The sequence below is a fragment of the Colletotrichum phormii genome (assembly GCF_030913505.1).
Source record: "Colletotrichum phormii strain CBS 102054 chromosome Unknown BDP81scaffold_8, whole genome shotgun sequence".
NCBI classification, from domain to species: Eukaryota; Fungi; Ascomycota; class Sordariomycetes; order Glomerellales; family Glomerellaceae; genus Colletotrichum; species Colletotrichum phormii.
In genome coordinates, this window is record NW_026851450.1 from 1613545 (window position 1) to 1629705 (window position 16161).

At 50.9% G+C, this 16161-nt stretch overlaps 4 protein-coding genes across 4 annotated transcripts; 1 reads left to right on the forward strand and 3 right to left on the reverse strand.

Moving 5' to 3' along the window:
* Positions 1-7248: 7248 nt before the first annotated feature.
* On the reverse strand, positions 7249-8412 carry BDP81DRAFT_318009 (platelet-activating factor acetylhydrolase; the record flags this gene model as incomplete). The annotated part of the gene is made up of 2 exons (XM_060584314.1): positions 7249-7931; positions 7989-8412. 2 exons carry the CDS (start codon positions 8410-8412, stop codon positions 7249-7251), a joined length of 1107 nt encoding a protein of 368 aa, XP_060446547.1.
* A 560-nt stretch (positions 8413-8972) lies between these two features.
* Positions 8973-10457, reverse strand: BDP81DRAFT_426216 (NADH-ubiquinone oxidoreductase 20 kDa subunit). Its single transcript, XM_060590277.1, has 3 exons — positions 10049-10457; positions 9731-9944; positions 8973-9672 (listed from the first exon to the last, which is right to left on the reverse strand). Exons 1-3 carry the CDS (start codon positions 10059-10061, stop codon positions 9222-9224), a joined length of 678 nt encoding a protein of 225 aa, XP_060446548.1. The 5' UTR covers positions 10062-10457; the 3' UTR covers positions 8973-9221.
* A 1359-nt stretch (positions 10458-11816) lies between these two features.
* Positions 11817-13278, forward strand: BDP81DRAFT_460537 (uncharacterized protein; the record flags this gene model as incomplete). Its single annotated transcript, XM_060593669.1, has 3 exons — positions 11817-12571; positions 12625-12917; positions 12980-13278. The coding sequence occupies 3 exons, from the start codon at positions 11817-11819 to the stop codon at positions 13276-13278; spliced, it is 1347 nt and encodes a 448-aa protein (XP_060446549.1).
* A 470-nt stretch (positions 13279-13748) lies between these two features.
* On the reverse strand, positions 13749-15043 carry BDP81DRAFT_393613 (Intradiol ring-cleavage dioxygenase; the record flags this gene model as incomplete). Its single annotated transcript, XM_060587844.1, has 2 exons — positions 13749-14737; positions 14791-15043. 2 exons carry the CDS (start codon positions 15041-15043, stop codon positions 13749-13751), a joined length of 1242 nt encoding a protein of 413 aa, XP_060446550.1.
* Between the last annotated feature and the right edge of the window lie 1118 nt (positions 15044-16161).

Genomic DNA, 16161 nt, shown 5'->3' on the forward strand with positions numbered 1-16161 from the left:
GATCTTCACCTTTACCTCTAGCCGAGCAGCCCGGGTCAGGCTAGAGGATACAACTACAGAGGATTTCCCTCTATCCTGTGGGCTACCACAAGGCTCCCCACTATCCCCTATTCTCTTTTTACTATATATAGCGGATATCCTAGCCGACGATCAAGAGCTACGGTTTGGCTATGCGGATGATATAGGCTTAGTAGCTACTAGCCCGTCGCTAGAAGGAAATGCTATAGCCCTAGGCCAAAAGATCACTCATATCCTTAACTGGGGCACTGATAACAAGGTTGCTTTTGACCCAGCTAAGTGTGAGGCAGTCCACTTCAGCAGGAAATATAACCAGACAAAAGACCTACCAGATATACAGGCGACGGGCCTAACTATCAAGGCTTCAACTAAGCCTGTACGATGGCTAGGAGTCTGGTTCGACAAGAGACTCACCTTCCGTCACCATGTCGAAACTAAGGTGGCAGCGGCAAAGAAGGTAGCCCAGTTCCTACGGCACCTAACAAATACCAAAGGGGGACTCCCAGCAGCCGCAGTACGAAAGCGGTTATTGCCTGTGTCCTTCCAACAGCCTTGTATGGAGTTGAGACCTGGTATGCGGGCCTAACCAAACCAGCCCTAAACAGCGGCACCAATACTAGCAGTAGCACTGCTTTACAGATACCTACAGTTGGTACAGGACAGAAGGGCCTGGCCCGCAGACTTAGCAAAGTTATTACAGCAGCAGCAAGGGCTATCCTGCCTGTCTGGAGAACCACACCGACCAGTAGCCTCATCCGAGACGCTGGCCTTCCCACAGCAGAGGTAGCCCTCGAAGCAGCGCGACTACGCTTCGCTATACGCCTGCAGAAGGTTGACCAACAGCATCCCTTGGTCCCAAGGCTGCTGCAGTCAGGGCGGCAACAGACCAGGCTTCAAAGAACAGCTGGCCTTTTACCTAAGTGTCCAAGGCCAGCGCTCCTACAGCCGCAATACCTCCCAGGGTCCTATGACCCTATAGTTACACAGACGAAGGAAGTAGCAGCTAGGATCTTCCAGGCTGGCTCAAGACTGTGCCAGGTCAGCATACAGTCGTATACTCAGACGGCTCCAAAGCTCCTGACGGGCTACAGGGTTCGGCTTTGTTATCTACCGCAACAATAAACGTATAGCCCAGGGCTGCGGCCGTCTCGGCTTAGCAGAAGTGTTTGATGGTGAGGCGGAGGGGGCGAGGGCTGGGCTCCGACGGGCCCTTCAGACCTCCCAAGGCCAGCCTATACACATCTGCATCGACAATACCAGCGTTATTCAGGGGATTCGCGGTAAGGTCCCAGACTCCTCACAAGCGGCCTTCCTTGAGATCCAGGAGGTAGCTAGGATACACGATATACAAACCCATTGGTCTCCTGGGCACCAAGGTATTAAAGGAAACGAAGAAGCAGACAGCCTAGCTAAGGAGGGAACAACTCTACCAGTCCTTAGGGGCCAACTAGCTACTCTATCAGGTATCAAGTGGCTTGCTAAAGAGCGGCCAAGACGCCAATATAGACGATGGTGGAAACAAGAGGCAACTCCCCGCTATACCCAACTAGGGCTCAAGGCTACCCTTGCTTGCCCTCCTGAACTTGGCCTCCCTAGGGCTGCCCTTCATCACCTCCTCGCGGCACGGTCAGGCCACGGGGACTTTGAACAATATCACCAACGCTTTAACCACACAGAAGCACTACTCACCTGCTCCTGTGGATGGGTTAAGGAGGCAGACCATCTAGTCTACTGCCGAAAGACCCTACTGAGGAGGCAACAGTGGCCCACCCTCTACCCCTACAGCCGCCAGGAGCCCGTAGGACCTATAGGGTCCCTCGATCGCTACTTCAAGGGGCTAATCACTGACTCTGAAGGCTTCCAGGCCTTCCTCTGCGTGACAGACTTCTTCCAGAAGATCTGCCCGCGGTACTAGGAGATAGGTCATAACCTATCCTCCAAACGACAGACTACCTCTAATAAGAAACCAGATGGTTATAACGGAACTAGGGCACCAGTGGGAACTAGGGATGGATAGAACACATAGTAGCTCACGAGCAAGATTTGGAGGACGTCAGGAGACGGCGTGTACTATATAGTATATAGCTAGAGCCTGCGACCCTTCACGCCACATACCCTTCGGGAGGTCTGCCGCAAGGGCGGCTGCGCCCTTGCCGCCATGGCGTTAAATAGAACAACAACAACAACATATATACGATTACCCTAATATAGAGCCTACGCTATATCTTACTCATCATTTCCCTAAAGGAACAATAAAAACCCAGCGGACTACTCTCCCACGACTTTCTCCAGAGCAAAGCCCCTCTCCTCCTAACGAACAGTCCCAGCAACCTTCCTATCCTACAACAGAGTAGTTCAATAGTGCTCTTCAGCTTGTTCTACAGGTTGTTGGGACTAATCAACAGCTAACAACGGCACTCCTCCGACAACAAGAATATGTCCGTCAATGGCAAGAAACATGGGGTCCCCAAGTCAACCCACCACCCTATTCACCCCCACGGCAATCCTCCCCTCAAAGCGAAGCGTCTTTCCGAACTGCAGCCTCCTACCACACTCTAAGCAACCGATCCTCCTCTCCTCCTATAACCGAAATCCCAAACCCACCGATTCCTGGCGATCCAGAGCAAACCTATGATGCCCTCTTCGACCGAGTTAATACCTTTGCAAGATCTAGTTAATGGATTTGGCATTATAAAGCGGAATAGGCATAAAGCTCGAGGCCGAATCATTCGATACACCTTCCAGTGTGATCGGTTTGGCGAGCCTGGGCCTACACAAGGTGCTGGTATTCGACAGCGCAAGTCTCGTAAATGCGGTTGTAAATGGTAAGTTATTGCCGAGGCTTAAGAGGAGGGTAAGTGGCTTTTACGTTATCACCTAGACCCCTAGTATAGTTAGTATAATCATGGCCCTAGCCTTGAAGCTACTGCACACCCTTCACATCGCAGGCTTACCCAGCCACTTCAGGATGCCATTGAAACTACAAGCCGACGAGTTGGGATTCGGGCTCGCGATGTGCGTGCTGTTGTCCAGGAGCAGTTCCCAGAGTCCTTATTTACCCAGCGAGATATCTATAACGCTAGGGCTCGTATAAACCGAGAGAAACTAGCGGGATATTCGCTAACTGCAGTATTAATCAAGCTGTTTGATGAGCGAGATATCCTATACGTGGTGAAATGGGCAGACGCCGAGCCAAACCGCCTTATTGGCCTTGTCTGGACCTTTCCCTACTGTCTCCAAATGTGGAAGTGATTCCCTGTGATTAGCTTTGACAACACCTACAATACCAATAGCTTTAAGCTCCCTCTCTTCCAAGCTACTGGGCAAACCTGCCTTGGATCTGTTTATAACGCTGCGTTTGGCCTTATCGACAACGAGAGACTAGAGGGTTTCCAGTTTCTCTCAGCAGGGATCCGCCAACTCATGGACCAACACTCAGTCCGTTACCCCACTGTTATTATTACAGACTACGACAAGCAGATGAAGGCTGCACTGAATGAGCAGTTCCCAGACGTTCAGCAACAACTCTGCATCCACCACATCAATTCTAACGTTATGCTCAGGGCTAAGCAGAAGTGGGTTAAGGACCGCAGCTGTAGCAGTAACAGCAGTGGGTCTAATGACGAGGGATATCAGCTACCAATACAAGCAATGGCCACGCTAAGTGATGAGGATGAGGCCTATATCAACACATCTATTGATAAGCCCCCCCCTCATACGTATCGTGGGGTCCTTATGATGTGGAAGCTTGTTGTTTTTGCTGAGACTGAGCACGCTTTTGAGAAAGCCTGGACCAAGCTCTGTAAAGAGTTTAACGACCAACGCCCAATCCTCCAGTACCTCCACATAACATACCTACCTTTAAGAGCACAGTGGGCCCGCTGCTCTATCCGAAAATATTAGAACTTTGGTGTTCGCGTCACCTCTGGCACTGAGTCAAGTAATAACAACATTAAGAGTTATCTCTTAAATGATCTTAGTCACCTATATCGACTTGTTGATGTTATGTAGGACATGATTGGTGACCAGGAGATACGCTTCAGGCAAGCTTGTGCTGAGGATGAAGTGCTTACAGGCCGGGAGTATATAGGTACTCGCTTTGAGTACCTAGGCGAACTTCGAACGATGCTTTCCTCGAAGTGTCTTGCATTAATTGGGAAGCAATACCGGCTGGTAAAGAAGGCAATGCCGTCTGGTACGAGGCCATTCCTAGCCCCCCTTGGAGACTGTGGTCTAGACTGCACTGTTTTAATTGAGCTGGGTATCCCATGCTGCCATAAGATCTACTCCTAAAAGTTAGATTTAGCTACTTTCAGTAAATGGGGGGTATACCCTCGGTGGCGTCTTCGAGAGACGTCTTCCTCAGATCCATACCGCCGGATCCTTGACCCTAAGATTGCTGCATCCCTCCGCGGTAGGCTAAAGAACATAGTGCAGCCTGTCCTATCATAACTAGCCTTACCTGCAGAGGGCCAGTCAGCTAGACAAGCCCGCACTACCTATAGCAGCCAAGGCGTAAGTAGTAAGAAGCGAGGCCGCCCACCTGGGAGCAAGAATAAGTCGACGCTAGCTGGGCTTACACAAGAGACAAGTTAGCCAAGTCAAAGCCAGATATCAAGCTCATCCTAGCGACAAACAAGGAGCCAGTCTAGTGTTCTTGGAAGGGGAGGACAACAGGGAATTATGCAAGTGGACGGCCGATGTAGCCTAGTGTTCGGAGGAAACGGAGTTAGTGGGAAATGGTCTGTAGTGACGATGAATCTTTGCAACCACGTCGCAAAAGGTAGTTAGGTAATAGGCCTTTTGAGGGGTTATATAGTCCCTATTTGAGATTTACAAACCTGGGGTATAAGTAGGCTGTAATACGTACTTTTAGAAATCTCAAATTAGAGCTTAGGTTAGAGAAGAGGGCAGGAATAGCCATGTTAGTGCAGTCACCCTCACCGCCTTTATGGGGAGGTATTGTTTTTTTGAGCCAATCAAAAGGTCGAACAGCGACGCCGGTGTAAGGTCGACGCCGGTGTATCAATTTGCGACGCCGGTATATCAATTCCCATTATATATCAAGTAAGGTGTCAAAGAAAGAGTATTATTGGCTAAGAACATCCCAAGGAAGAATCGTGCCTACAGTCGCACCCTGCCGACCCAATTTACTTATCCATTTATATATGCTAAAAGCCGTCAAGGACACGACGACCTCTCCGCATAAGTTACTTAAGCTTGGTCAAGCTGCGAAGTTTATAAGAACACCTTGGTATTTACTCGCGGAGTGACAACTTGAGGTTGAGATTCGGCTTTTCCCAGAGAGTAAAAACTCTCTGAGTTGTGATCCTATTCTCGCTGTCGGGTTGCGGCTTGAAGTCAAAGTTCCAAAGTATGTGAGCAAGAATCACTCGCATCTCTACCCAAGCAAGGCTAGATTCTGGAATCATTACATAGGTATCCGAGATATACAAAGGGATTTTCCTACTTTTTCCCAAGGCAACCCCTCGGGCCAAAGCTGAATGGCTTCGAGACGGCTTTGCCATCTTGGGTGAACTCTGCTGGAGTTGACCTCAACCATCGCTCGGGATGAAACTCCTCAGCACGGTGGAAGCTCAGCGGTGATTTGTTAGCTGCCCACAGATTAATGGTCAGGCTGGTGTGCGGTGGCACAAAATTGCCCGCAACATAGCTTCCCTCGTCCCTGCTTATCGCTTGAGAACACGAAAGTGCAAGGGTCCGAAAATACGAGGATGCGTGAATGAGATCGCTCAACCACTCACTGCTTGAGCTAAATCTGAGACTTGTGACCAACACGGGGAAACGTCATGTAGTGAAAATGGTATGTTTAGAGAAGGTGTCACTGCCCCCAAAGTCTTACGACCCTGTCTGGCTAGGAGAGAAAGGTTCCTGTTCTTGACTCAATGTCGTCCAATAAGACAACAAAGTGCACAGTAATTCAGTGTTGACAGCTGCATCATACCTCAAATTTAGGTATCCATAAGCGAATTCTTCGCCATGACGAAGCAAGCTATCGTTGACCGAGGCCAGCGGCGACATGGATATAGGTTGGGCCGAGACTTCTGACATGTAGCTCAATTTATCCGTAAAACTTCCGGTCACGACGCAACACAAGAAGCTGAGTGGCATTAACCTCAACTTCTGAGATTGGTCCCATGAAGATCATGAGGTAAGGTAGGACGGATATTTCGGTGGCTGTCTCAAACGGGAGTGGCTATTTCTGCATCTTCTCCCTTATATAAGATGGATAAAAATTCTCGACGAGATGTGACGATTACAGCAGAATCTCAGAAACCCGCGAATTAGAATTAGAAGTTCCCGAAATTGGCAACTCTTTGCACTTGTAATTTCTATCTGCGAGACACAGCTCTCTCCATAATAATGCGATTCTTCAACCCCAGACTCAAGAAGTACTTGCAGTCATTACAGACAGCAGTCGTTGTTGCCACGTTGGTACTTGTCTCGGTTAGAATAAGCATAGAGTCGACGCCCTTTGACCTAATGGCACTAATCATGGTAAGTTGTCAATCTAGCCATCAGGGTTCATTATCAATCATACTGATAGACAGTCAACCGTATCACTGGTGCTCGTCGCATACCAACTCACGGTACAGAACGTCGCTAGACTCCGATACTTGGGCAACCCCAAGACATACTGCATCATCAATTCTTTAGAGAGCACATTGTGGACCATCATTATGATTACTGGTATGGTTACGAACATCAGGAAGTGTAGTTCAGGTAGCGAAAAAGGGAGCAGTGGCTGCAACCTTTTCTTTGGAGTTTCTACCATCGGCTCAATTATTTCGTAGGTTTCTTACCGTGATCAACCCACCTACTGGGGTCTTTCTTACTAATTTCGGTCTCTCAAATTCAGTCAAGTCACTAGTTACATGCAAGTGATCTACTGGGGGGGATGGAAGGCGGACCGCAGACATGCACCTTGTAAGTAATGATCAATCCGCATACCCCTCTATCATCACCGCTTGAATCTTACCATAACTCTGTAGTTTTTCAAAGTTGAAGACACTGCGATGGTAACTCCGGGGAGCTGTCGCTTTCGAGTACGACGCCCGTGTCTTAGAACAACACTTTTCCCTAGCGCGATGATGGCGGGAAGCGGCAGGAGAGGAAGTATGGCACTCGTTGACTGTCGAACCGCCATTCGATGCACACTTCGATGGATAACCTAATTATCACTCTTTATGATGTCAAAAGTTGCTGTATTCATTGTCCGTTGTGGATCTCATCCCAATGCACTTCGGGGAAGTCTTCAGAAGGGCTATCCAGAAGAGGCTGGTTGACATAACGCAGAACATCGTCAAAGAAGGCTCGGATGAAAGTCCTCGAGATATGGACCATCCTGTTTCCATCAATGGGCCCCTGTGTACGTGTCGTGCCGAACATCTTCCAGAATCCCAGGTCGGACCAGTCAGGATGCAAACTTCCGTCCACCGAGAACAGACGCCACCAGCCAGTCTGCCAGGCCCGGTAGTTATTCCAGGTGCGGTCCGAGTTCGCATTGTGGCCCTGAAAGCCGAGAATCATCGAAGGCTTCTTCAGGTCCGAGTCGGATGTGCTATTCAGTCGACCCCAGTGACCACCGTCGACGTTGATAGCGGCTGCCACCGCATCGCTCTCCAGCGCTACGGTCAGAGCAGCAGAGCCTCCTAAAGACACCCCGAACGTGCCAAAGTCGTTGGTCTTGAAGGGTGCCTTGAGCTCTGCCACAAGTGAAGGGATGTAATCCATGAAGTGGAGCTGCTGTCTAACCCTGACGGCATGCAAGTCCTCTAACCAGTCAAGGGTGTAATTGCCGAAATTCGGTGGCAGTCCGTAGACACCCGTGCCGTTGGGATACCGCACAAAGGGCTGCTCGTAAACGTGATCAAAGGCAGCAACGACGTATCCTTCGTTTGATACTAAGTCAGCCTGAACAACAACAAGTTGAGGGATCGCGAGCTTACCATGCGATACCAGGTCAGAGATGATAATGTAGTTACCACCGCTCGGCACACCCCAGCCACCAGGTCCGAGGAGGAGCGTGGGGCCCGTTTCCTCGGCCAGATAAGTCGCGTTCAACCGCAGCGTCGACGTCAAGTGAGAGATGTTGTAATTCCACAGATCGGTGTACAGTTTGACAAGCTCGGGATCGAGGTACGGCTTCGGGCAAGGCTTCTCATCCGCGGTAGGATAGTACAGCGTTACGAGGTATTCCGTAGAAACACCCTTTGGCCACACGACGTCATTCTCGTCTAAGAAGGGCACCACAAAACGCCGGGCACCAACGTTGTACTCGCCCGTAGGATCAGGAAGCGGTTCTCCAAGAATCGTACGCGCAAGCGACACGCAGAACCAAAGCACGGGAGCTCTTGGTAACTGGACCCTCATGTTAGTGACCGGGGATGAAGTCTGGTGGTCGTGAAGCCCTAGCAAGGCGACAGTTTCCTCGGAGATAAAATACAGAGGTCAAGAAGTCGTGGAAGGCGAGACTTCCCCAACGCGATGTCCGTGTATTTAAGTTCTGATTCTAGTAGTAATGTCACTTCTCTGGGCATGGCATCTTTGCCTCATGAACCCCTCTCGCTGTAAAAGGAGGAAGCCGTTGCCAGAAGCACTGCAGCGGCGCAGTCGAATCAGCATGGCTTACGGTTTCTATGAATGCTAGCCTTAACTGAATCAGGCAGCCGGGAACCTGTTGTGCTGACAAGAATCCATGTGTGCAACGTCGGGCAACTGGCTTTGGGCGTAGCGTGGGGGAATACGTGCGAAGCGCCTTGGCATCTGGAGCGCAAGTAAGCTGACAGGCTACAGCAGGTCGAATAATCTCAAGTCCGATGATCAAGCTACCTTCACTCCACATTGCAGAAAAATGATTTTTAAGCCTCATCGTGGTGCCTTGTCCATGGTTGGCGAACCCCATGATACCGTGTTTGGTACTCAGCTCCATGCAACTCAAGGTCCTAGGCCTAGACCAATCATCATGCTTCATCGTTGTACTAGGCGAAAGGTGGGACTCTCAACCACTGCAGACTTGATGTCATTTTCTCACATTCTCTATCGTCAACTATGAGGTGATGAAAGGTAGGTCCAGCAAACTAATACGATGGCTGGCATCAGAGGTGGAGAGGCTGCGGCAGAGAGATAGAAACAAAGATAACATACACCGAATAGTAAAGTACATGACGTTACCCATTGGTCTACTTCCGGTACCACATCCTCGTGATCTTCGTCCTTCTTTGCTTCGCCTGTAAGAGGAAGACGCCATGTAGAAGGGCCTCTGCAGTTGGTGGGCACCCGGGCACGTAGATGTCTACAGGTATAATCCGATCCACTCCCCTCACGACGGAGTAGCTGTAGTGGTAATAGCCACCTCCATTGGCACAGCTACCCATGCTGATTACCCATTTCGGGTCTGGCATCTGGTCGTAGCATTGTCGAACAGCAGGTGCCATCTTGTTTGTGACCGTGCCAGCCACGATCATGACATCGGCTTGTCGAGGCGAAGCGCGGAAGATGATGCCGAGACGGTCCTGATCATAACGTGGCATGGATACATGCATCATTTCTATACCGCAGCAGGCTAGGCCGAACGTCAAGGGCCAGAAGGAACCTTGGCGTGCCCAGTTGACGATGCTGTCCAAGGTGGTTCTATCTTGGTGTTAGCCAGCGGCGAGGGTATCGAGACGTGATGCTATGCTGGACGTACAACACATGTTCGACGGCGTTGGAGGGAGGTTTGATGATTTGGCTGTCGAACGGTAGACTGTTCTGTGGTACGATGCTAGTCTTTGTAGAATTTGATCTCGCATGGCTCTGGTTGCGATGGTGCTGAGATCTAGGTATAGATGATGTGGACGAAAGATGAAGGGCGCAAACTTCTGCTCGAGTAGCCAGCCTCGACGGATGAAACCGCAGAACAGCTAGTAAATGGTGAGTCACGATGCTAGGACTTCGTCGAGTGATGTTTCTTAACGATCGAGGACCCCGAGAGTCCGAGGAAGAACTGGAGATAGAACTGACTTACATAGGCTGGACATCTTATAATACCACTTGACAGGGTCAGTCAAACTCGTGCATCGAGCTGGTGAAAAGCCGAGAAAAGCAAGAGGGTGTCAAATGGGCCAGCTCTGTCGTTTGTAGGAAAGAGCGTAGCAACGGACATTATAAAAGACCACCGGAGGCCGAGGGCAATGCGTTTAACATCAGAAAGAATGATCATTTTATACGGGGCCCCCATTGATGCATTGCGCTGCGATAGCCGCAAAGTGGCTGTGATTTGTGTCATATTAGAAAGCTTTCTGGTGCAGAAAGTGCTACTGATAAAGTAAGTTTATCCGTTTAATGCATATGACTACGAAACTATGATTGTAAAAGGAAATTCTTGTTCCGGAGTTTTCCGACCGGTGCAGTTGAAGTTGATGATGGTGAGAAATGGAGGAAGGAAAGGGTCAAGATGGATATAAAAGTCTGGGGAGTAGCCTCTTTCCCTTTATTCTATGCCAAGACCAAGGGCGCTGTGATTCGTCGACCGCCCCACCACGGCATGCAGGTGCGAGAGTTCTGTCCCAATTGGGATAGTGAATCCACCAGACCTCATCGAGACCCCGGGGGTGGGATTTCTCCGGTCACAGACAGCGCTTGACCCCTTATCGCGTAATAATGGGTCTCCCATCCTGCCATCCCGCGTCATTCCGAACGCGTTCATCGGCTTAAACCCACCATCTTCACATTCTCTGTCGTTCATTCAAGCCCACTGCCAACCAACGCGATTTGATTACTGAGAATCCTAAGCCCAATTCGAATAGCCTTTTATCTCTACTGGGATTCTTAAAACTACGCCGCCGGTAGACAGCCGGACCCGCCATGGCCGCTCCTTCAACCGGAGGTCATACGTGTGCTATTTGCGGGAAGCAGTATCAGAGAAGCGCTCATCTACGCCGCCACGAATCCACACGTAGGTAGTCTTCTTATTTCCATCCTTCTTGCGTGAATCCTTCCCGAATTTCTTCTTTTGTGTCAAATATTGCCCCTTTAGTCCTAGAGCCTTGTCTATTCCGGGCGATCTTCGCCTAGTTCCCCGTCTGACAGTGATGATTCTCCCGATTTGTCGGTAGTCGTTATCAATGTACTGTCAGTTCGTTCCAGCTTTTCCATGTGACAGAATTCACCTTGCCTCTTCCCAATCAACCTTTTTGTAGTATATCAACCCGCCTGAGCTAGTGTTTAGCGTCTGATTGACTTTTTCGGGAACTATTTGACCTCGGAACTTACAATTTCGCAGACGTTCAATCCGCTAGGTACAAGTGCCTGTACTGCGAAAAGGCATTTGCAAGACGGTTCGTATTATCTTGCGCACATCCATGCCGAAAATCCCACTAAAGTGTGACAGAGATGTGTGCCGTAAGCACACAATCCACTGCCCAAAGAAACAAGACCAAGAAACCGTTCCGAATCTCAAGCGCGGCCAGAAACCCCGCGCTTGTGACGCCTGTTTTCACAGCAAACAGTCATGCGATACCTCTGACCCCTGCGTGCGATGCGTCTCTCGCAAGCTGCCATGCACATATCACCGGTTGGGAGAGAGCACTTCCGTGATCACGGATGCATCTTCATCCACACCATCCTCGTCATTGGCCACCACCGCGGCAGGCACACCCGATAAAGACAAGGACCGCACCAAAATCACAGTCGCTTTTCTTCTCGGTCTGACAAATCCCAACTCGGAAAACATACTCGAGTTCCTTGCCAGCGAAGCAGCTGCGAGAACCGAGGGCGATGGAATCGATCCGACCATGAAGGGCATGCCCACGCAATACCCTCCAAGCATGCTGATCGATGATGACTTCACGTTCCTCCCATATGGTTTTGCATCAACAATTGCCCCTGAGCTGATAGATTTCAATTCCTTGGACGTCTTGTCAGAAAACATACTAGCCAACACTCGGGTGTCGTTTCTGGTGCCAGAGAGCCTGGAACCGCGGTCAGCCGAAATCATCTCGGGATTGCAAGAGCTTCATCACACTCTGGTTGCTACAAACCAGTGGTATGACGGCACGTTCGATCTTGACACGGCAAACTCAGTGTTTTCGGCAGGAAATCTGTGCCAATTTTCTGCGACCTACTTCCGAGTCAGTCATCTTGACTTTCCTATCGTCCATCGGCCAGACTTTGGCAGTGACTATACAACAAAGCAGCTTCTCTTGGCTGTTGGGCTATCTGGGGCTCTAAGATCACCTCCAAGTGACGATGCCCTCGCGGCTCGTGGATATCTCAACCTTGCGGAGGAGTACATATTTCGATGCCTTGAGCGTTTGATGCCCCCCGGCTCAGCGCCAGAGTTTACCCACAAGCTTGAAGAGACACTACAGGCAGCCCTCATGATCCACTCCGTCCAGTTCTTCAGAAATGATGTAGCATCACGTAGGAAGAACAGAACCCAGCGACTTCCACAGCTTGTATCGGCCGTAAGGGTTCTCGGTCTGGCACAGACCAAACATGCCCCCATATTCCAATACGAAGAATTTGTGCGTAATGAATCAAAGATCAGGTGAGTCTTCTTCACTCTTCAGGTAATCAAACACGTCGCTGATAGATTTGCAGACTAGCAATTTGGACTGCACTAGGAGACTGGCAGCAGTGCGGCATGTTCAATACACCACCATCGATGACGCCTGCAGAGTTGACTTGTGACCTGCCAAGCCCCTTGGAGCTTTGGGATGCCAAAAACGCGGCAGAGTACTATGATGCGGCAAACTCTCTCGGAACCGATGGTTCCAGGAGGATTTGTTCCGTCAAACAATGCACCGACGCGCTGATGGCAGAGACTTGGGTCGGCATGGGAAGTTTTCCATTCCAGGATATCAATGGATCGGACCTACAACTACTGATTTTCAGTATGTTCACCCCTTCTACCGCTGCGATGTGCGCAAGAAGGATATCTATCTAACAACACTAGCACTCAACGGCATGGTGACTTCGGCCAATCTCATGGGAGTCTTGCCTGCATGTGCACCAGCCCTGCTACGTGCCGTTTCCAGATGGGAGGGCATGTGGGATACGATCAGGGGCCGCATAGAGCCCGCCGCCTTTGAAAAAGCAGGCATGATCCGGTATAACAGCGAGCTATGCTGGATCGCAAGGAAGCTTGTCCACGTCGCCATCGTAGGAGACAAGAGATCTGCGTACATGCAGAAAGTTGGACACGACTCTCTTGTGCAGCTGCATGAGTTCGTCCGCCAGTACCGCGATAGTTGAGTGATGTCTGCCCTGATGGCCATTGGAGCGATCCAGCCGGATACATGCACGGAAAGTACCAGCACGGGTATTGCTGTCTTTCATAACTCCCCTTCACCCATACATGTACTTCATGATGATTAATGAGGAACTCGGAAGCGAAAAGTCAAATGTTTGTATAGTGTACGGTAGTCAAGACTACAATTCAACGCTGATTGTGGGCTGTTCTAATGCTAGAGATTGCGAATTCTTTTGATTCGATAATCCAAACAGGAGAGTGCTAGGCAAGACTTGCGCTCATCTCCACCACCCTTTTCTCGATAATGTACATACAAACATTCTCGCCAAAATATAACCTTCAGAAAACAAAGAACACCAAATTCACATCCACACTCAAAAACTACTTTGTCAACGTTCTTCAACGGCAGACACCGAGATGGCCCCGCCAGCAAAGCAGCTAATAGCCCGCCTTTTGATCCTCCTCACCAAACTTACAAGTGACGCTTGCGCGCACAGCCACCCTTGGAAGCAGCAGTCGTGGTGCTGGCAGCGGCAGCAGAAGTAGCAGAGCTAGCAGGGACAGAAGCGGCACCTCTGGGAGGGACACCACTGGGACCGGCACCGCTGGGGAAGGTACCGTTGGGAGGGCCACCGTCACCTCCGGGGCCACCGCCGCCGTTTCCGGAAGAAGTATCGACACCGCCTTCGGCGTAGTAGTGGGCAGCGGCGCTAGCAGAGCTGGAGTAGTCGGCGGTGGTGTTGTAGCCGACGGTGATCCAGGCCAAAACACCCTCGGAGACGTCGTCACCGAGCAGGACGTACTGGACAAAGGGGTCGTAGTCGGCAGTCGCTTCACCAAAGGCGATGCTATCGCCAGAGTTGAGGGTCAGCTCTTGCGTGTTGGTGTTGTAAGGCGCAACTGCCTCGACTTCCGAGATGAGGGTCTGGTCGAAGAAAAGCTGGCCGACGTGGTTGGTGACACCATCGACATAGGTATCGTTGTCGAGAACAGTGGCGCCGGTGGTCGTCTTGACGTGGATGTGGGTAGCACGGCCGGTGTAGTGGCCCGGGAACATGGTATCAAACTGGACAACTCCATCATCATCGGTCTGCTGAACACCACGGCCAAAGGTCGAGTTAAGACCGCCCTGGCCGGTGGCAGAGACACCAGAGTACACTCCGGTAGCATTGCAGTGCCAAGCGTCGATCAAGATCTCGGGCACACCCGCGCAGGTGGAGACGTCGACGAATTGGACGTCAAGGTGCAGAGGCACGCCGGACTGCCCGTCGGTCATCTCGCTGCGGATCAGCTCGCCGGCGACCCAGTAGGGACCAATCGTGGTCTCGGGCACGACGACACAAGTGGTGTTCTGGGCGAAGAGAGTGGCGGGGTCAGTATCAAGAGTGTATCCCCCGGAAGACTCGTGGTCAATGGCTGCCCAGGTGGTCAAGTCACTCTCGGCACGGCGGCGGATAGGAGCTAAAGAGTCACATGTCAGCTTGGAAGAACGAAAATGCCACTTGGAAACTTACCAGAGGCGGAGATGGCTCTCTTCGCACGGAGCTCCTTGAGCTTGGCCTCGCGACGTTGGATAGCACGCTGCTTGAGGGCGACGTCGGCAGCTGAGCCGGCACAGGCGTCGAGGGCCCGGCGGGTGCTGGCGGCAACAGATCGGCGCAGGGCCATCTCGCGCTTGTGGACGTGAGGATCATGCTTCTCGCCCGGGTGCGCAGTGACACCGGTGAGTGCGATAGCCGCCAAAGCGAGGCGGGAAACGGTAACCATCTTGTTGGATCGAGATGTCAAAGTGGAAAAATAGCGAAAGTAAAGTCAAAAAGAGTGTGAATTCTCGGAATCTAACTCGAGTGAAGAATCGAAGCAGAGGAGAATGGAATGACTGATGTTGGTGAGAAACAAACAAAACCTGTGGACTTTCGCCATGGACCGACGTCTTTATGTATGTCATCCCTGACTCCTGAGGAGGGAACAAGATACCGTCACGTTTGGTCAATCACGCCTCCGGAATCACATAGCAAGGGGAAATCACAACATCGCAATCTTTTGCAAACTGCGTGCGTATGAGTGACTCGTCATCAGTCCTCGGTCCAACGTATGGGTTTTCACATCAACTTGCAGTCGCGCACCGTCTACCGGAGGGATTGAGGCTGTAGTCGGATGCCAAGCCCCGGCATGTGGGAGCTTGGGCGGCGGAGGGCAGATCTTAGTGCGACGCTGGTACTTTGCGGGGAAGCCGTCAGCGAATCACAGAGACCTCAATCAAATCACGCTTCCTTTCCGAATGGTTCGGACCTTTTAAGGGGTAATTAAGCCAGGGTTAAAGATAAAATCAAGCGTAATGCCATGTGGGGGGGATGCTGTGGATTATGGATTAGCAACCCCGTCGGCGATTCCCTTTGTGGCGTTGCTAGTGTCTACCGACTCAATTTGTCTCTGGAGAGGAGCCAGAAATATCCAACGTGGACGTTTGCATTAGGCACGTTATCGCCGCCCTCTGCGGTTCAGCCGTGTCTCGCGTCATAGCCACCGACATGCCAAGAGCACCTAACCAACCTCGACCTCGGGAGCTAGGGGTACATAGAGATTCCACCAGGCTTAGTTTCTGTCTTGTACGCGTACGTCTACTCTACACGCCCGGCAAGTGACGGTAAAGGTAAAGAGTCAGTCGATACCTCAGGCGGAAGCCATTTTCCGTTGTTAAATTCTCAACAACTGGAGCATCTGCCTACTCATGAATTCCTGTTATGTATCCGCGCGCAGCACGCCTTTGTAGCTCAAGTGTGTTTCGCATGGCTCCCGAAATATCATCGACACGTAATTATTCGCCTTCAAGATGTGAAGCGTGTTCAGGTTCTACATCTACCTCGAGCGGTTATGATGGACGT